General features: G+C 42.7%; 1 protein-coding gene across 2 annotated transcripts in view; it reads left to right on the top strand.

Moving 5' to 3' along the window:
- The first annotated feature begins 339 nt into the window (after positions 1–339).
- Positions 340–21341, top strand: part of LOC124177874 — a 55248-nt gene continuing 34246 nt past the window's right edge. Inside the window, exons 1-2 of one of the 2 annotated variants that reach the window (XM_046560776.1) lie at positions 340–1817; positions 1910–2042. In XM_046560776.1, coding sequence (XP_046416732.1) covers positions 959–1817; positions 1910–2022 — 972 coding nt within the window. In that variant the 5' untranslated portion in view covers positions 340–958 and the 3' untranslated portion in view covers positions 2023–2042. Of the gene's footprint in view, positions 1818–1909; positions 2043–21341 lie in introns of those variants that run through there. The other variant, XM_046560775.1, reaches the window with a different exon arrangement.

Raw genomic sequence — 21341 nt, 5'->3', positions numbered from 1 at the left:
ATACATACCTATGTAGCATATATACGACGATTGTCTCGCACAATTTTGGTGTACTGCACTGAGTCAAAAAATCGTCATAATCACCGCCATAAAAAAGCACGAACACAGCTCTCTATCACACCCTTCTGTTAGAGCACCCCGCGATCTGCAACCAACCTCTGCACTGTGTTATAAGTGGTCTGCACAAAAATATTCTCTCTTCTTCACGTTTACTTGAGATACACGTCCCAGCACCAGCATTGGCACCGGCACCGGCACCAGCACCAGCACCGCAACCATTAAAAATCCTGCCGAGGTCGAGCGATATATTTTAATTACAACATATAATAATTTACAGGACCGATCGAGAGAAATATCGCCCGGCGAAAGAATCGATCCGAAAGTTTAACCAACGGAAGACAAAAAAGAAAAGTAAGAGAGAGAGAGAGAGAGAGAGAGAGAGAAAGAGAAGAGTACGGTCGCAGAGGTAAGACTTGGGCTTTCGAAAGCAAAAGTGAAAGAAGAAACCTCTCCTCCAGACCGAGGAGACTAGAGTCGTTGTACCTTTATCTCGAGTGTCGAGAGTGAATTATATTGCAGTAAAAGTTTTTTGGAGCAATCTCCGAATAACACTGGCCTAACTGTATAAAAATATTAAAGAAAGATAGAAAGAACAAATAGAGACACGGGAAAACAATTGTCAATGATAATTAAAAGAAAGCAACAAGTGAATAATAAAAACAGACTGACTGCTGTTAGAAGGGAGTTAAAAAAAAAGTAATATAAAAAAAAAAAAAACAATACCTAGAAACTGTTGTAGAAAAACAACAAAAAGAAAAAAAGAAGATTAAACAAGGGGTTACAGCGGTGAAGGACTGATTAAACAATCCCCCCGTAGAAAGGAAAAAAAGCAACCGCTTCAATAAAGAAGAAAAAAAAAAAGAAAATACTAGAAAAAAAACACACGCAATCACACAGAATGACGATCGGAACGCTTTGGTTCTTCAGCTACGTCTGTATTGGCCTAGCACTGGCGGTTGGTAACCGTTTGGACAGTCCATCGGCGAACGGTGTTGTAGGGAAGGAAGAAAAGACGCGAGATGCGAAGCTCGCCGGAGCGAGTCAGGGAAAAATGGGCCACCTCCACCTGCGAGCTCACCAGTACGACGGATCGCGTCGCGACGCCGTTCAAGATTGGCTCCAGACGTACGACGATCAGACGGATAACATGGTCCCGGGATTCGGACTAGGGATAGGCGGTGGAGGTGAGATGAGGTACCGGGACGTGATTATGGACGAGGCGAGCCAGCCGGCAATCAGGACACTGCTGCCACGGCACGAGCAGCTGCCCTTCCTGTACGAGGAGGCGGCCTTCTACCAGCAACAGCAGCAGCAGCACCACGCGAGGAAGAGACCAGGGGGCTTCAAGCAGGCCAAGAAGGTCGTCGGGCTGCCACCCCTGGTCTACGGGGGATCGGAGGAGGAAACGCCGCCGGGCCAGTCCGAGCAGGGTGGAACCGGCAGGACCTCGAACATCGAGGACTTCTTCGACCAGCAGAACTCGCGAAGCGGCCCGACGCCCTTCGACAACCTTGGCGGCCTACCCGTTGAGCCCCCTGACTCACCCCACAAGCTTCAGGGGGGCGGAATCGGGCTGAGTCCGCTTCTATTCGACACCGATAAACCACCCGGGAAACGTACCGCCGCTTCGTCCGGATCGGGATCATCGATGATCAACCAACAGCAGCTCCCATCGCCTCCCGGCAGTGCGGCTATCGCTTCGCAGTTCATGCTCAGGTCGGCAAGGGGCAACAGACAGTACGACGTTCCTCAGATTGGTGAGTAGTACGAAAATCAATCATGCGATAATACCAACAGGCACCGATCTTTATCTCTGTACTAACTGGATGGCTGACTCCTATGCTTCCAGGAGACGGCAGCTTGTGCCGATTAGAAGTCCCAAAAACCGACACTAGCGCTGCGATAACCGAAGTTGAACCAACGGGTCGCGTGAATGACGCCACCTATCGGAACCAAACTTAGTGACAGTGAACCACGTGATTCGTTAGTTCCATTGCGGCTATGAAGCGCTGGTGTCGATTTCGTCTGCTTCTGATCGACTCAGGGCGAGAACCCTATCCTAGCCATCCAGTTAGTACAGATATCATCGCTAGTAGGTGTAACCTTCGTCACGGTGTCCGGTGGTCCTGGAAGTCTTTGAGGTGTTGATAATGTCCTTGAATTTGTTACGGATTTTTTTACCGGACACCGTGTAACCTTTCATATAGCATTGTCCCAACTATCGGCGTGTAAAAACACGCGGTTCTGTAACCTCTGTCAGAAGCGTTTCAAGAGTTGGAACGATTCTGAGTTCCGGCAGTCTTGGCCACTGCCAACCTCGGTTTACCGGATTTTTGTGATCGCGTGAATGGGGCAGTTTAAAAATTGGCGCACAGGTCGCGGTTTTCTACATATGTAATACCCTGTAGAAGATTTAACACGGTATGCCCAAGTATGTCTTTCCGTTGATCCTCGCGCCAGTTTGCCGTTCATCGATCGAATCACGATGTAATAAGGAAATAAGGCGAAACAATACGCACATACGCTTTAGTTGAACCAATCGGAAAACATATCCAAAGTGACGTCATACAGGCATGATATTTTGTCCTTTGGTGTGTACAGCATGATTTTTGCAACTTTTGACTACGGAAACTGACATTTTCAACAAAATTAATATACCTACGGAAATAAATGAGTAACATCGAGTAACCTCTTTACGTGATTTCCGTGACATCATCTCGTATATGCGCAGACCGAGGAAAAATCGGTATTCAGTTCCGACACACTTTATTTCCTTACATAATGTATTGAATAATCATTTCGTTCAACATGACGTGACGGTCTTCCTTGAATCGTCCTGTCGATCGACTGCACACATTTATATAAGAAGTAGTATTATACTCGTACTACTGAAGCTGATTCATATTTGTGTAAAACGGTTGCTTTGCGAAACGATTCGCGAGGTCTTCTTCGTTCGTGACTCGGCCGGTACGAAGAGAAGGAAAGCAAGATGGTAGAATTAGAAGCCGGACGCTCGCTCAGGATCGTTCGATTTACGATCACTTGCGTGCAGAGTTTCTTTCCCACCGTCGAGAGGAACATTATACAACGATCTAGACGGTATTAAGAGAAACGAACGAGAGTAGGATGAATATAGTTCAGGCCGGAAGTGCCTGGGTATCAAAGGAAAATTTCACATCCACGAGAACCGGAAGCGATCGCTACTCCGTCTATCTCAACGTCGTACTAGATAATCGATACCGAGAAGTGCTTGCCTACAAAAGAGACGGTTTAAGTTACATCGTTCCCGAAATGTTTCCCTCGGTTAACGACCTTTCAGTACGAACCATCCTGGCTAAACAACGAACGTTTTGTAATTGAAACCGTTTTCTGTGTATGAATAGGGTTTTGTTTGCTTTACAAAACGAAGATAGAAAGGACTGCTATATACGACCAATTAGCCAAGACGTGTTCTGGTAATCTGCATTATAGGTATGGAAATTTTTTTCTCTCACCAACGATACCATCACGTTAGAGATCCTCTTCGCTCACGGTCATCGCGATGTTACGGCGCGGGTATTCCGTACTAATTGCTACAAAGTTTCGATCAGCGAACAACGAAGAAGGTCGTTGGGAAATTGTTTTTAACTCGAATCAAGCGCTGCGGGGCTGGTTTATCCCCTTCGTCAATAGCCGGATGTTATTTCCTTCGAAACCGAGACGCAAAGGTATTTAGAAAGGTTATTTTTTTCTCCGTCTAAATGTCTCCGCGCGATTTCCGATAGAAGATTCAAGATTCAGGCTAGCGGAGAAACTGAGACAGTAAGCGATACTGAATTACCTTATACAGCGGTAAGCCAGCATACACGATAATAACGTAATAAATATCACACGAATTTCTATAGTCCAATTCGTAGCCCCGACGAAGAGGGGGAAAAAAAGAGACACCGCGAGGAATAATTTTCGTAGAATTGGCGAAAAATCTGCGAAATGTGCGGAAAATACTGCGCGTCAGAATATATAAGGTTACGTATACCCAAGGGAGTGGAGGAGAAGAGAAGGGAAAAGAAACGACCGAGACGACGTTGTTTTAGTTTGAAAATATATAGGGCGTAGATTGCAATCTGGTTGAAAGAAGGTATAATACGTGCCGCCTCGAAGCAAAAACTTTGCGGCTATGTATACTTGGGGGATGAAAAAACAAGGAAGAAATCAGGTTTATTTATTTAACGGTCTGCTCCGTCTGCGCCACGGTTGAAAATTCACGGTTCCGGGTGTCTTAGTGGGTTGAGTAGGATGTAGCACAGTCAGCGGGTGTGTATGCGAAAAAAAATATATAAATTTTTTTTTCAAACGGGCTACAAAATTTCGGTAGCGTATCTCAAATAGAATATTCCAGCCAAATATGAGTTCCTAATATGGATATTTATAGGTGCCTATTTAATTTTTTCCATTTTCAATTTAAATAACACGTCACAAAAAAAAATCGTAATATTTTTGAATTTTATTTCTCGTAAACGGATAAACTATCTGAATGCAGATTTTTATAAAAAATTTCACGCTGTATATATATATATAAGTAAATTAAAAAAATATTTGTATACGAAAAAAAAAAATTCAAAAATTTTCCGCTTTTTTTTTTACGTGTTATTTAAATGAAAAATGGAAAAAATAAAATAGCAACCTCTAAATATCAATATTGCGAGCTCATACTTAGCTGAGATATTCTATTTGAGATACAGTTTTTTCTGGAACATCCCAACGTACCTTGCATTTTTCCCAAGACCACGCAGCATAGGATCATCGAGGTTGTCCGTTTCATAATGTTCGGCACAATATTCGCTAAAGCGCCGCAATTTATCGACGATGCTGACCGCAATTTGCTGTCCAATAAAACAAAAAAACAAAAAAAAAACCGGTAGAACAGCGCAATTTGAATATATGTATAGGTAAATCTATATCGATAACTTATTGCGAGCGTACCTGTAAGCTGTGATTTACGGCACGTAGCGGCAACGTTGGGCGAACAAGTTTGAAACTCCCGAGTAGTTACCCAGGCACTCCACTTACCGCAGCCGCGAGTCTGATTGCACGTTTGTTCATTTTGTCGCAGCATGTGCCCTAGCTTCTCGAGGTATTTTTATCCCCAGCTATATTCGCGACCATAGTAGTATGTATTTATAATCGCCCGGTATTACATACAAGCACACGAGAATAATATCTTTCCATACATCTTGTCGGCTATATCAACCCCCCCCCCCCGCCCTTCCACCACCGTCACCCCGCACAAACACACGCGGACATTCTCGCAAAACTTATACCTCCCGTAAGTGGACAGTTGTCTAAGTTGTGTGTCCATAAGCTTGGAAAAAATCCCAAGTTCAGAAACGCCGCGGCGCACTTGTTGAGCCACAACTTGCGAATCGATAACTCCAGGTCGCCCTGGTCTATATCGAGGCGTTCATTCAGGCCGGGTAGGTTAGTCGACGTCACGTCTCCCCTCCCCCTCCCTCTCGCCCCGCCCGCCTCACTCCTCCTTCTTCGCGAAAAAAGCAATCATGGAAAACAACTTCTTCGTTCGAAAGAATTTCTTTCTTTTTCTTCCTTTTTTTTCTCTCTCTTTCTTATTTTTTCTTTAATTTTTTTTACACTCCGATTCGTTCTTCATTGTTATCAGCTTCTTGGTTTTTTTATTTTATTTTTTTTTATTTTTCTGGCGTTTTCTTTTTCTATGTATCTCCCACTTTTTCCCAACCGACGAACCGTCGTGAAAATAAGTTCGAAGTCTAAACGACCGATCAAACGCGATAGAAATATAGGGGGCCGATAAAAAGCACACGTTTATATAACGTAGAATTTTGTAAAAAACCTCCCGCGTGTCATACTTTTTACCTCTTCTCCAGATTTTCTAGCTTCTAAATATTTGAAAGATCCTTCGGACCGTTTCTTATTCTTTTCCATACCGAACTGCCGTGAAAGGTATCAAATACGTTATCACCTTGTTCGAGCCAAGGTCGAAACGCAAAAGATTCGTTACACGTATCACGTGGTGAACGATAAAGCCGCGTTTGAAAAAAAGAGTACGCGGCGCACGAAGAAGCTGCAGGGTGGAGTCCCGACCCGGCTGACCGCAACGAGGCTTTACTACTGAAGAACCCAATGCAGAAGCACGGCGCCGTACGTTTCACGATTCAACCGATAAAGTCGGTGTACGCAGCTATAACACGTTTATTTTATTTTATACTCGTCACAGCGGCGTTGAAGACGATGTCCCGTAGTGCAGAGATGTGGTGAAAGAACCGAGATTAACAAGGATTTACGGGTTATACATTCTCAAACAGACGTGAGTCTCGTCGACAATATTGAATATTTTATGACAAAATAAAAATCGGCAAAAACTGAACCACAGTAAAGACGGCGAGGGAATTGAATTTGAGTAACGATAATACCCAAAAGTTATCAATAAATTGTCTACGCAAAATATTGTTTGTTAAATTTTTAGGGAATGTTTTTTTTTTGTCATGTGAAATGAATTCGTTGATTTTTCTGAATACACGTGAATTTTTAAAGAATTTTTTCGGTATTTTGAAATATCCCTATTCGAAAATTTTCAATTTTTAAAAACGGAGGAAAAGCCTCAAGGTTTGGATATGTTTTTGTAAAACCGTTGTACATTACAATTGAGAAGTTTCCGGGGTATTGAACGAATAATTTCGTAAATACAACCTTTGCATATTTTCGAAAGCGGAAATTTCAAAATAATGCCTCAAATTTAATTTTCTCATCGCCTTTACTGTGAATAAAAATGTTCAATATTGCCGACGAGACTCGCTTTTGGTTGAGAATTCAAAATCCTTAAATCACGCGACGTATAACGTGATGATATATCGACTAGCAGGACGATTTTTAAGATTATTGAAATCACGAATGAACGAAAGAACGAATCAGTTGCGTGCGATACACGGAGAGACAGAATGCAGCAATTCATGCCCGCAAATTGCTCCCGAAGCACTCGCAGAAGAGAGAATGAATGAAGAACTTGATTACTTTCCGCCTCCTCGTTACGCCTCGATTTTTCACCATGTGCATTTTTACGCATATACCCCGCAGTATGCATGCACGGACGTAGTTACGTAACGTGCAGGCGTGTGCTTGCGGTACGTTCGGATTCCATTCGTCCGGTGAGCTGATTCGGATGAACGGAAGTCGCGTACGCGACCGCACTGACGACCACCTGTCTACGTATATCCACTTTCTATTACATACTTTATACATATACATTATATACCTAAAGTTGAAATTGATTACTCTCCGTCGAAGGCCCCCAGAGGCTCGTTCAACTTCCGTATGTATGCTTGCACGCATACGGTGTGGGTATTAAAGTTATTTAGACTGATCGTTTAAACTGCCGACCCCCGACTGAGGCGTCTGCACACGGTCCGAAGTTCGTATAACCGAACTATCATCTAGTGGTAACATCGCGTTGTGCTTTTAGTTGTCAAATAGCGACGGCTTTTCGATAAAGTGATTCCCAATTTTTTTATTCGTTGTTACAAACGGTTTGAATCGTAAGTCTACCAATTTGTCGAGCAAATTCGTTCGTTCTACAGTCGGTGGCGAAGCATTGACGAAGCAATACGAAGAGGATGGAAAGCGAAAGAGAGCGAAAATTTCACGTTGAGGTTTTCTTTGATTCTACGTATATTGAAACCCATTCAAAGGTTATATCTGGATATCGGTTTTATATGATGTATGTACATAAGAGATATTGTATCACCGCGGCACAAACAACGATAAGGACACGTTTCCGTGGAAAATTGAAGGAAAACAACAACGGAGAGAAAAAATAAAAAATCAAATGAAGACGAAGAAGAAAAATTAGCGGTTTACGTGAGGGCTGCGACGATGCGACATGGACGCCCACGTCGGGGTGTAAAAAAAGAAAGAAAATGAAGAGAGAAAGAGAGAGCTAGGAGAGAAAAAACGCAAACGAACATTGGTTCGAAACTAATGACTCTGTCCATCGGAAATAAAAGACTCGGGCGTGGATGATGAGCAACGAACGAACAAGTAAAATGGTAATTAAGGTCAATTATACGATTCCAGGTATAATAGATATACCATGGAATTACATTATATACCAACCATGCGCGTGCTTTTCACGTATATAGTATATGGGAAATACGTGGGGTAAAAATGTGCTTGCTTACAAAAAATGCACGCAGAGTGCCTATATACGTGTAAAATATGTATACGATACACGTATACCAAACTTGGTGTTTCATATTCTTTGGTTTATAAATAATTTAGAGTGCCAGACTCGTGCCGCGCACCACATCGCATTGCAAGCAAGCGGCGTGATAAAGCTCCCGCTGTGAGCGCGTTGTACGTACTTATGTAAATTGCTGTTCTCGTTATCAACGCTGCCAAAGCTCGGTGGTCCCCGACTAATTCCCGGACGTTGAGAGCGGCCAGCGGTCGTTTCCAGACTCTAGATATCGTATTCGGCTTGTTTCATTTTCTTTTCTTCTTTTTCAATCAATTTGTTCTTTTCTCGCAGGTATTCAAATTGCACGGATTATACGTGCGTACTAGGAGGGTTCATTTTTCAACTTTTTTATCTCACGGCGCCACTCGAAGAATCAGTGAGAAATACCGAAAAAAAAATTGTCGTGAAAATTGGGGGAGGTAGGAAAATATAAGGCGTAGGCATAAAAATCAATAAAAAATATTACAATAATTGCTAGCGACCTCTCAATATTTTCTTACTTCCTCCAGGTTTTACGACAATCTTTTTTTTTGTTTCTACTACTTGTCACAAATTTGTCGTGAGGTACATTAAGGTAACAATAAGTTAAAAAATGAACCAATTACTATACTTTTTTCTTTACTGCAAAGTTGTAATGTAGATGAAATCTAGATATAGAAATCATGTAGATATATGAAAGTACAACAATTGGTTTCCCGTACGGATGAAACGTATACGAGAGATGTTAGAAGGAAGGAAGGAAGGAAGGATGGAAGGGACAAATTGTCACATGGATATACGGTGAATAGGTTGAAGTTTGGCACCAAAGTGTGTACAAGGTACAAGAGGATAGATATAGAGAGGTGCTGCAGGGATATAAGGTATACGGTCTAGAGGCTAGCAGTAAATTCTATTTTTAGTCGAATCCCGTCGCCCGCCCGCCCTCGCGGAGAGAGAGAGAGAGAGAGAGAGCTGACTGGGAAATTATATTAGCGCCGGAGAATCGAGGGTAAATAACTCGACGCCAGCAAGCGGGCGAGCGAGTTCGAGAGGGTGGTTGCTGCAGGGCGGGTAGGTAGATTGGCGGGATGGATAGGCAGAGATAGACAGTGGAAGAATCGCGTTTCGCGTTAGTTCGATGCATGTGTGCGAAATTCGAATCTATCATCCCCCTCGAGACATGTACAGGCGTATAATGTGTAACACATACAAGGAATCCCGAAACCAAGAGAAAGAGAAGCGTTACCACTTATTTACCTCGCCTTTTCTTTCCAAAGTTTTTTCCTTCCTCCCCTATTCGTCTGTACCTCCGTCCATTCATCCATTCCTGATTTCGCAGCCGGCACACGTCCCTCCTTTCGCAAGGATCGGAGCTGAAGGTTTGCGGGGTGGGTTGCCTTCGCTAACAATCAGCACTGACTCTCCTCTCCTCTCCTCTCATCTCCTTTAGGCTCCCCTCTACAGGTCTTCCGTCATCATCCGGAGGATAGATAGATAGATAGATAGATAGATAGATAGATAGATAGATAGATAGATAGAAAGACAGATAGATGGATAGATGAATCATTGGGAAATTCGATAATGACTTGAAAGGAGCTGGATTTTCCGAATAAGAGCATATTTTATTTACAACAGTTTACTAAATTTCGGAAGGTCACAAAGGTGCGAATTAGCGATTTTCCCTAAACATACGTTAGCGTCACAGTGAAACGTTATCAACTTCATCCTTATTGAATGGATAGATGAATATTGCTACACGTAGATAGACGGATGGATAGAAACATCGGGAGACACGGACAAATCGGAAGGTAGGGTGAGAGGCGGGGGGCGCTGGCGTCTCGGTTCTTCGGGGGCGCCGCTCTCAAGCGTGCATTGCGTCCCGGGAGGGAAAGGACGATTGGCTGCCAACGCGCACTCCGTGCCGACATGGAGGAAGCCTCCAAAAAGCAGAGGCCGTACCTCTTACCGATATTGGCAGCATTGAATCACCGGCCAAACCTCTTCCAACTATCCTGGACGCCGATCGGGTTAACCGTCCCGACTCCTGACGGATACCCACGCGAGGCCAACCAAACCACCGTTCACGGTGTTTCTGACTTGCAAGGAAGGTATTCCAGGTCGATTCTTACTTTGGAGAGTGGTTTCACCCCCTTGAAGTGCTTAACGTCAGATGAAAGAGAAAAATGTGCAGCTTAGTTTGTAGTCTACTGTAACATATCACATTGGAAATCAAATCGTAGAGATCGACCTGGGATGGATTCCTTCGTTGTTATTGTTTCCCGAGCTAACCACCCTACTACGCGCCAGTCTGCAACCCACCAAATCCGGCGAAGAGCTTAAACTTGGATCGATTCATGCTCTCTCCCGAGGAACCGGCGCCGTGCCCGCGGCGCGATTCGCTTCTTTCTTTTCAATTCCCACCCATTGATCGAGAGGACTCGAAACTGATCCTTGAGAATTTTCCACAGCACTGACAATGAAATCTGATCAACCGCACTCCTGACCCGATCACCACCGGTCCTCGTCGCGTTTCCTCGTCCGGTTCGTTTGTTTCAACCTGTTTACTCGCATTTCCCCAGTCTCGTTCCGTACGTCACACTACCCTGACCGACCTAGTTACAATCGAGAAACAATATTGACTCGACTTTGTTCCCACCTAATTCGTTACCGTATGTCAAACGACGTAATTCTAACGATTAATTTTGACAAAATCCGTTGCACACCGGTAGCAGAGTTTTACGATCGTATTACGCACTAATGACCCCGGGTGTAGTTTTCTTGGCCAGAAGTTCGAATCGACCAACGACGGGGTAATCGGCTGGCTAGCCTATTGCTCTCGATTCTTCGCAGTTCGGTATCGCTGTGAACTCTTTAAACCGGCTCGACTTGGCAACCCGGTGGTAATTAAGGGGTGGGATGGAAATAAGGGAGAGGCTATTTTCGGAGGTGAAGATGCATGCGATGCGGAAATACTCTTGCGCGCGCCTATACAACGTAAAAACCCAATACCGGGTAGGTATAAACATTCATCATGATACAAGCTAGGATTCGTACGATTCCATTATTTCGCCTACAGAGACTACGAATGCTGGCGCATTCTCTGCGTTTCGAGAATATGCCAAAAATGGAAAGAAAAAAAGAAATTGATAGAAAAGGAGCTTTTGCGTCGGTAGAGTTTACCATACTTTGAACGCTTGCACCCACGGTGTAAAAAAACAAGGTGTGCTCTGAACGGATATGCGCAGTAGCAAAGTCACGTGACCCCCACACGACGTCACGTCACGACGAAAATTCCGTTTCTGTCGTAAAAAATACAACATAACCTCTGTAACCGATTATTCAACATTTGAATATTATTTCCCCATTAAATAAGATTCTATGGACTTACGAACGAATGGCTGTTTCATAGTTTTTAAAAATATTGCTCAATACGCAGACGTCGTGTGGGGTCAACGTTCTCATTCGTCGAAGCGCCAGTGATACTCAAGAACACACCTTATTTCCTAACACCGTACTTGTACCTACAATAGGTAGATTACAGTCCGATTACTCGTTACACCGAATGAATTAAAGAAACAAAATTTGCAAGTAAACGGGCCGATAAAGAGAGCAAGGTGGGGGAGAGAAACAGAGAGAATGGATTAAAAGTATTAACTCGAGCTACCTACATTTAATGAAGAAATTGACCTATCCGCCGTTTCTCTGTAATGTAACGCAAACATGATCACGTGGAGTACGATATATTCGAACCCTTGGGAAATCACCCGTATATGGGCAAAATGTTCTATAATATAATACCGTGACCATCAGAGTATATTGTAACCTACGTGGTCGGCGGTGATTAGGTAATCGAGAGATGATTATTACACACCGCGCACCTACCCAAAGTCCCACACGCGCGAACACACAGAGACACGCACACGATGATAACCGGGCGAGTTGTCGGAGAATATTGCTGGTAGAAATTCGCGGCACGTATTTCACTTTCGTCTTCGAGGCGGCAAGGTATAGCGAGCATATGTAGGATCTAGCTCACGCTACGAGAGTCAGGAGAGTACGAGAGCACCGAGACAGCGGCGATTCATCCCGCGGGTCCCTCGGGAGCCTGACGGGCGCCGTCAAAGGCGAAGAAAGCAGGCGGGCGGGCAGGCAGACACTTGCCGAGGGAGGAAGGAAGGAATAGTGTGCGTAGAGGGATTACAGGGCTTTCTTTTCGCGCATTCCGCCACTCCTTCACTCCGTAGGCACGGCACGGTCTAACCAATACCTTTCACCTGGACCCCTTATCGTCGGGAATAAAACACGAGGGGCATTGAATAATGCAGCTGGGTAGGCACAAAGAGGGCGCGTGCAGCTCTTCTCTCCCCCTTTCTCTCTCTCTCTCTCTCTCTTTGCGCTTACGTCTCATCCAAGGTACACAAAACGTGCATGTGACGAGCGTGCCTCCTCAGTCCCTTCTGTTCCTCTCGTTTGAGCTCACAGGATCCTCTTTCCTCGTACTCCCCTTGCTTTACAGATGCTTTGTAAACAGAGAACGACATCCGTACCTCCTTACACTCCGAGCGTAATCGGGCATGCCGTGCACACCCGCTCTAACGATAAGTAGGTTTACGTACGGTCTAAGCGTGTCACCCGAGCAAGAGAATTTCGGCTGCGAAATCAAGAAATTGTGACGAATGTGCCGCAAGGTGTGAATTAAAAATACACCCCGATCTCTTCGAAAAGCTTACGACTGACACGTATTTCTCGTGTAATTCGATCTCCCCCTCCAAAAAAAGGGACTCGTAATATTTTTCGAACAAACTATCGAGTATTCCAAAAAAAAAAAAAAAAAATTCAATTTTGCAATCGATCGTTATAGCGTGAGAATAAAATCGAAGCAGCTAATCCCGTTTTGAGTCTATCGAGCATACCTGTTGGTTGTCTTTTTTTTGTTTCCCTTTCCCCCATACATATTACTACGGTTTTCACCGGCGTCTAACGAGTTGCCAGGACCCTCAGCAATAACAGGGTCGTAACGGAGTGTCGTAGAAGCCATCAAGAGCGTTCATTCGAACCATAGATCACCGGAGCCCGTCGTTCGATTCGATTCGATTCGATTCGGGCTCCTTACTTCGATATACGGCTAGTTTAACGGCTGTCGTGTCTCGGAGAATCGCCTCTAGGATGCTCCACCACGAGCCGGGGATAGATGGCTCGCGATCGGGGACGAGGTGGGGCTCGCCGGACGGAATCGATATCATCCAGTTCTCTCTGTGGGTGACTCTGCCCGAGTTGTCGACGAAGGGTCCCTCGGGGTCGCAAAAATCACAAGTCCGAGTTATACGCACGCTGCCCGGTGTAGAATTATCTACCGTTCAAGTATCCGCTGACGCATTTTTTGCAAATTTTCACATCCCACGCCTAGTGACGACGATTGGCAACTCTCGATTGTTCCGCCCACCATACTGTTTTTAACATGAGCTAAGACTTTTTCACAAGCTTATGGAAAAATCGATTCATTGCCCGGGAATTACAGAAATGCCATTTACAGTCACATCCTGATCAATTTATTTCTACTTTGTTGAATATTAATTATTATTAATTATTAATACAAATTGAAATGTTCAGAAAAACCTAAATTCATTATTCATTGTGCATTAAATATATTACATATTGTCTTTCTTCTTAAATACATGCAATAAACGTTACATTTGCTAACATATTGTTATTGAGCAATTCGTGCATTGTTAATACCTCCTTTTAACGAATTTTTTTTTATCATTCTCAGGCAGGCCTTGAGCACGCGCTTTGAATTTCCTACGTTCGCTCACGCTTGCCTGGAATGCCTAATACTACAGGATAACAGTTGATAACACTTTTCTGAATGGCCTACCCCTGTTTCAGCGTTAGCTAATACTTGAATGGTCTCTTATACATACAACAATACATTTTAACGGGACGAAGAAAAGAGGGAGACAAAAGAAAAAAACACAGCGATAACGATAGCGATACGATTTTTTTCAATTTTTTTGTTTAGCGCTATTAATTTTTTTCATCAACTGAAACATTGTTCGAGCAATCGGAAAATTCCCGAAAAATTGTCAAAACTTCTATTTTTCACTCAGAACATTTGTAGACCGGTTTCATCGTGAAGTTGATAAAGAAAAAAATTGAAAACGCAGAAAAAAAAATAGACACAAATCGCTCCGTAATGGAACCGGTCTAAAAATGTTCTAACTAAAAAATTGAAGTTATGAGAATTGTTCGTAAAGTTGAACAAATTCCTTTCCAGAATCGCTTTAAATATCCATAAATAATTGGGTAGTTGAACAAAGGTTTGAAAAAATTCAGGGTACTGTTTCAGAGTTGGGAAAAATTGCAGAAAATTTTTTAACACACATTGAAAAATATTGGGGATCCAAGGTTTGCATGGAATTTTCCAAATCGTCCATACACGGCTAGAGGGAATTCAGACACGCGCCCAAGAATCTCTCGCGAATTCCTTACATCTCCGGAGACGAGAGTGTCTAATTCGCGATTCGTGCCGTACCGTAACGCGAATCACGGAGGGTTTAGTTTAGGGCCATTGACAAGGCGAGGCACACGCGTGCGGAACCTTAACGTTAAACTCGCAGCCATGAAACTCGAAACTTTCGAGTGCTCTTCAAACGCCTTTGGCTATGGTCTGGGGGAGCTTCTGCTGATACTCGACTCGGTGGAAATTAGTCAGCCGTTTATCGTACACTCCACACCCGCGTCGCTTTTTCATCCGGCGTATACCCACCGACTTGCATTTCTTTCTCGTTTTTCTTTATCCGCCGCTGCGGGGCATCTTGATAAAATCGTCATCTTAAAATCGCTCGTAGGATCGAGGCTAACTTCGATACGTCTAGCCACCCGCCGCGCGTGTGTCTGACTCAGCATCGGCTTGTTCTACTCGCGTTATGACCGATTGCCCGATTCCACGCTGACTCGGCCCACTTGGCACTCTTTGCAGCGATGGGAACGACGCGACGGCCAAATTATACACGTGGCTGTTGATGAGAAAAAGAAGAAACGTGTACGCTTTTCCTTATCGAGATCCAACCACCGACAATTAATTCCAATTCTAATTATCCATTCTTCTAATATTCGGTCGGCCTCGTTAATTACGCAAGTCTTTTCTTTTTTTATTTTTTTCTCTCCGAAATGACGTGACACGAGAAACAAGAAGCAGCTGAGAGTGAGGTAGGTAAATCGGATCATCTTCGGACCTATTAGCACCTTCAATGTGATTGCGAGGCTTTTCGAATTATGAAATAGCCAGAAATTTCCATTCAAACGTTTAAAGTTTCGTCAAAGTTGAGCAATCTCCTTATTCATTTTGACGTTATACAACGAAGGATGAAAATTTTCATTCTATACCTGATAATCATCGTATACTATACAGAGGCTTCCTTGCTATGCGATAATTGATGAGAAAAATTCGATAACCCCCTTGATTACAAGTATATATAGGCTGATAAAATAAAGTTAATAAAATGAAATTTGAAATTTACATAAAATTTAGAATCAAGCCGAAACGAAAGTACAAAATTGCACATTGGTTCAAATCCATCGCTTTACTTTATATTTTCCAGATCTCTCTCGTATCGCGATTTCGTTGTTAAGATTAAGCGATAAGCTTCAAGAGGGAAAAAAATATGTAAAACGTTTCCAGACCATTTTAGCCAGCGAGAATGAAGATGGACGTTTAGATCGGAGAGTCGGTCACGAGCACAATAACGGAATTGCGGAGCGAAGCGTATCCGAGATAAATCGATTTCCTCTCTTCGGTAACGAATTAATACGATGATATAGAGATAGACGCGGAGGTTATATGTTATATCTCGACTCTCGCCTCCTCGCATACGGTGATTGATTATCACCGGTGTGTGACATCATCGACCACTAAACGGGGCGATTTGACGGAGGCGAGAAGGGTTGATTAGAATCCACGTGAGAAGATTCCTTATCTAGTACACATTTTCTTCTTCTTCTTCTTCTTACCTTTTTCTCGCATTTCGTTCGATTCCTAATTTGGAAACAGATCGTACGACCGTCCGGAGATCAGGAGAGAATGAGAAAAAAGCTCTTCTCCGAATAAGGTATTTGTACCCTGATATAGCTGGCGACTCTGTTATGCTGAGCGAAGTTTTTCTTATTTTCTTCGTTACAAATTATTCGAGATAACATGAAACCAAGCGTATGAATAGATCGAAGAGACGATTCTTTCGATGCAGTTACCCGGGTGTAAGGTTCAATAACATTTGAGCTAATCGAGTTAAGCAGAATTAAAAAAAAAAAAAAAAACATCTCTACGTAAACCATTATTGACCAGAATTAATTTTTCGGTTAGAAAAATTGTAAAATAACGTAATTTCTCTGAGTTAATTAATCTAACAAACAGAGATGTTAATAGTTAAAATTGCGTGTTATCAATCTTTTTCCTCTATAAGGAGAACTTTCCGAATCAATTTTAACTGCAGATTAGCTTCGGTGAAACTTTTCAAATCTTTGCTCGATCAAGTTTTTTCTTCAACAGTTTTCACCCCGTTATAAATTCTCAACTATGAATAAATACAGGTATGCGATAACAATTGTCGACGAAGACAAAAGGCAAGGGTAAACTATCCTCGGCGTTACGTAAGCGTCCACCCATACAACCGCGCACATTCATACGTATATATGTATGTATATGTATATATATATAGAAATGTAGAGTGGATGGATATTCCGGGAGCTTTCCTACCGGACCGAGACTGTTTGATATTCCTCCGGAGTTTGAATAAATGTATTTCGGTGATTGCGTCACCCTCGAAGCTTGCGGCTTCCCGCTGTCGCTGACTGAGCATGGCCGGGATTTTACCCGGCCGAAAAGTGCAGTGTGCTTAAGCCCAGAAGTGTTATTTGTAAAATACTATACATATATGTATGTTCAAGAAAAAGGTGGGAGTCTCGAAATTTTGATTGTCGTATTTGCCTCGGCGCTTCACGTTGACTCTATGAGTGCCGCGTTATTGTGCCGAGTCAACTTTTATAACAAGACAGTGTTCTATGATTTTGGGGTCGCTGATTACGAATCTGAAATTAGATTTCAGAAATTCAAGATGGTGGATCCAATATGGTGAAAGAAAATTTTAAATTTGCTCGAATACGGTCAAAGAAACTCTGAGCAAGGGTTTTCCGGGTCACTGATTGGGTTCGTCGTACTGAATTTTCAATATCTGATTCCAGATTCGTAATCAACTACCCCAATAACTTATAATTGATGTAAAACGAATGCGATATTACGTACAAGGGTACATAAACACGGAGAATTTACAAAGCATATAGGTACTGTGTTGTAGTAATATATGAATGAGAAAAAGAGTGAAAAATAAACTTATTTCATCGAATTGGATCCGATCCGTTAAACACAAATTTAATTTACCTAGAAATTCTGTGACTCTTGTTTCAATCTCGAACAAGGAATATCTAAATTTTTCTTTTTTTCTTGTCACCTCTTTTTCTTTTTCCTTCACACTGTTCAAACGTTTGCAGTATCGTATAACTCGGTCGGTTAGAAAGATTCGAAATAGACACCAAGTTTCCGCTGGAATGGAAAATTTTCTCTTACATCAGCTTCGTACCGTTTGACATCGACCCAAGTTACACGGCAGGATTGACCTTTGCAGGGTGAGAAGAAGGAGAGAATATGACGAGAGACGCGGTGCTACGCGTGCTATATCGGCATCCTTCCGGTTATCCCGAAACGCTTTTATGGTAACGAGCCACCGTTCTGTCAGAGAGTTAATTAACCGTTATCGCGAGCAAGAAATTCGACCATCGCCGACGCGTATCTTCGTACATACGTATACCTACCTATGTACGTGCATACATTGTACAGACGCGTGATGTAAATTAAACCTGCTGCAAAGAGAACGTATCATCTTATCCTTAAAATAGCTTCGGCAGGTCATCCAGAATACATTAAATGATCATTGTACGGAGAATTGATAGCCGAACACGCGGCCGATCAATCAGCATCGTACGATGGATAAAATAGCGCCAGATTATGCACAAGTGATTTAACGAGTGTAAATTTTTAAGTATTCGCTAATGCGAATATTTGTCGTCGATATACATTTTTAAAACTGTCGCCACTTCTCTACGTGGCTAAAAGTTGAATATTGATTGACCGGCAGGTACACCGTGCAAGTTGCATGCACACATTAGCGCCGTTTGTATCTCGTCCCGGAAATTGCCGAGTTGATCCGAATCAAGCGGATTGTTGGTTTGATTATTTAATGACAAATTGATAGCAGAAAAAAATTTAATTTTAGGTTACAGTGCGAATCAAACGCGAAGACAAACTTTTCTAATAAAAGTTCATTATCAAACTAATATTTTTTTGTCTTATTAGATATTATTTTCACAATTTTTCTAAGCAAAATATGAAGTATTTGCGACAATCACGGTCGCCGAATATTCGCCACGTGTTTTGCGAATGTCAAGAAATATGCGAATATTCGTTACATCGCTGTTAGGTATCTAAGATACGATACATCTGTTCCGTTCTTGCCCTTCGACCTTCCCTATCGCGACGTAATTAAGTCTAGCTGATCCGATGTAGGTAGCTAGCTGTACAAAATAGGATATACCTACAGCGAGCAATTTGCCCGGGACGCGGGGATATAAATGAGGAGGAAGCACGTCTAACGACCCCGTAAAGCCAGAGTCTGCAATGGTTGCACGTAACGACACGCCGAGTGTCGGAGGAGTTGATAAATTAAGGTGAATGCAGGGAAGAGATCGAGGGATCCAAGATTATAGTTTTCTACGGTACCTGCAGCCTATCCGATAAACCTACAAAGTTCAGCGCAGCTTGCACCGGTTTAGAAAAGCTTGATTCTCTAAGTATGGAGCGTAGAAGTAAGGAAGACCGTCTCTGTGTGCAGAAAGTATCCGTTAAATAGAGTAGAATTGAGACGGCGTTGCTGTAGGAAAAGTTTCACATTTGAAATAAAGCGCCAATCAGATCGAACCCTGATTGCTTACACGGATCTGCATAAAAATATTTTATTTCAACTGCGTGGGACGTTTTTGTTAAAGGTTATATTTTCGAGTGTGCTGATTCCAAAAATTGCTTCCATTTCCCTCCATCGAGTACAGTATTTTTCAGGCAAACTGCAAGGTGTTTCCGTAAAAAAAGAAAAGAAAAACAAACGTATAACAATAATGAAAAAAAACCACCATTTCATTACAATGAACTAAACGCTATTCCTTGAAAAATTAAACAAACAATTTCTTCGTGAAACGTACTTCACATTCCGTTTTCGTTCTTCTCGTGTGCTAATCAATAATTAATTAACAGAACAAAAAACCTGTAAAGTTTTTTGGTTGCAGACCTGTCTTATTAACGCCATGCCGGTGACTCGTTGAACGACTGTTTCTCGCTTCTTGGCGGAGACACCTTTTCAGTCGAAAGTCCATACGAGATATTTCTCATTACCTCTACCCTCCGTAAATCAAAGATACCCGACTGTAATTGCATTCAGCATTCAGCATTCGGCATTCGGCATTTAGCATTTAGCGTTTAGCATCGCGACGTGATCCGGTCGAGCGTATTTCGCAGGCGAAGCGTAGGTGCAGGAACGGACAAAAGCTTAAGCCCCGTGGCTGAAGTTCACGCCAATTACGGAACAGAGCGAGGGCAGTTGAAGCGGAGTGAACTGCAGGGTACCGCTTGCACCACCATCCGCCTGCCTTCCGGCGATTGCAGATATTTGCGGAATTAGAGGGTATTACCGTGAGCCCGTCCGGGATGCTAACACTTTCCCTCGACGCAACGCGGCGTGCAGCAGCGCGGATTATACAGCTACGTGTGTATAGGATGCAGCGTTCGAAAGCTTGCGGAAATTACAGAGAGCGAGAGAGATTTGATTTGTTTATTGTGCCCTGGCATGCCTTTAAAAAGCAAAGATTACATATGTGTGATATAGCGTAGAATAGCAGTAAGAAATAGTTGTATCCGCGTGATTATCACGACGATTAAAGAATTAAGAAAAGGACTCTGAGCCGATTACCGTAAGATTCCATGCTATTTTACGTGTATAGCTAAACTGGGCAGGTGGGTATAACAATAAGACGAACAAGGCTGAGAAATGAGTTGAAGAATGACAGATAATAAATTAAAGAAGAAAACACTGGAACCAGCGGCACAGTTATCACGCGATAATTTGACGTCGAGTAAAAGAAAATGGTTATAAGGACTTGGAGCGGAGTTGATATACGCAACGTACGAATATCGACGACGCATAGTATACGAGAAAGACTAACGATAAGGTGAGCTGGGATGAAAATATTGTGATCGATAATACTTGGGTAAATCCTGGGCGAATAGGTGAGTGTAGAGACAAGTTTTAAAAGAGAGAGAGAGAGAGAGAGAGCGAGTGCAGAAATTAACGATTTGACACACGTGCCGGCTTGCGCGATGCTAATTAGCGAGCTAGTCGCAGGACGCATCGCGTTGTGCTGTACATAAATCAGAGAGCAACGAGAAACTGCATCATTAACGAGAATTATAATATAGTTTTAATTGCTGATGCAAACTTGAAAGCTCCTTCATTTATATACTGTATGTGAATGCATATATATATATATCTACATCTATACATTCGTATTTGAATATTTTCCACGAGATTTCAATATCTGTATATCTATGTATAAGCGAATGTACCAATCACCTAGACCCCGAGTCTTATCTAGCAAGTCTCGCTGAGCATATATATGAGGCATTCCAGCCAAAATGGACCTACGCCTGACACTTTCACCATCGGCCATTTTTACTTTTATTTTTGTTTTCATTCATAAACAAGGTGCGAGTCGTAGAAAACTAACATCTCTCACCGAGTTCTAGACGTTGTACAATTACATCACGAGTCTGATTTTTCTTAATGTCAAAAACATGAAAACCCAACTTTCGAATGAATATCCTTCTAATTGAGTAGCTTTAAGTTTTTGCTCGTGAATTTTTCGTTAAAAAGAAGAAAATTTTGACACCAAGACGGAT

The sequence above is a fragment of the Neodiprion fabricii genome, chromosome 3 (assembly GCF_021155785.1).
Source record: "Neodiprion fabricii isolate iyNeoFabr1 chromosome 3, iyNeoFabr1.1, whole genome shotgun sequence".
Lineage (NCBI taxonomy): Eukaryota > Metazoa > Arthropoda > Insecta > Hymenoptera > Diprionidae > Neodiprion > Neodiprion fabricii.
This window is presented reverse-complemented; position numbering and strand designations above follow the sequence as displayed.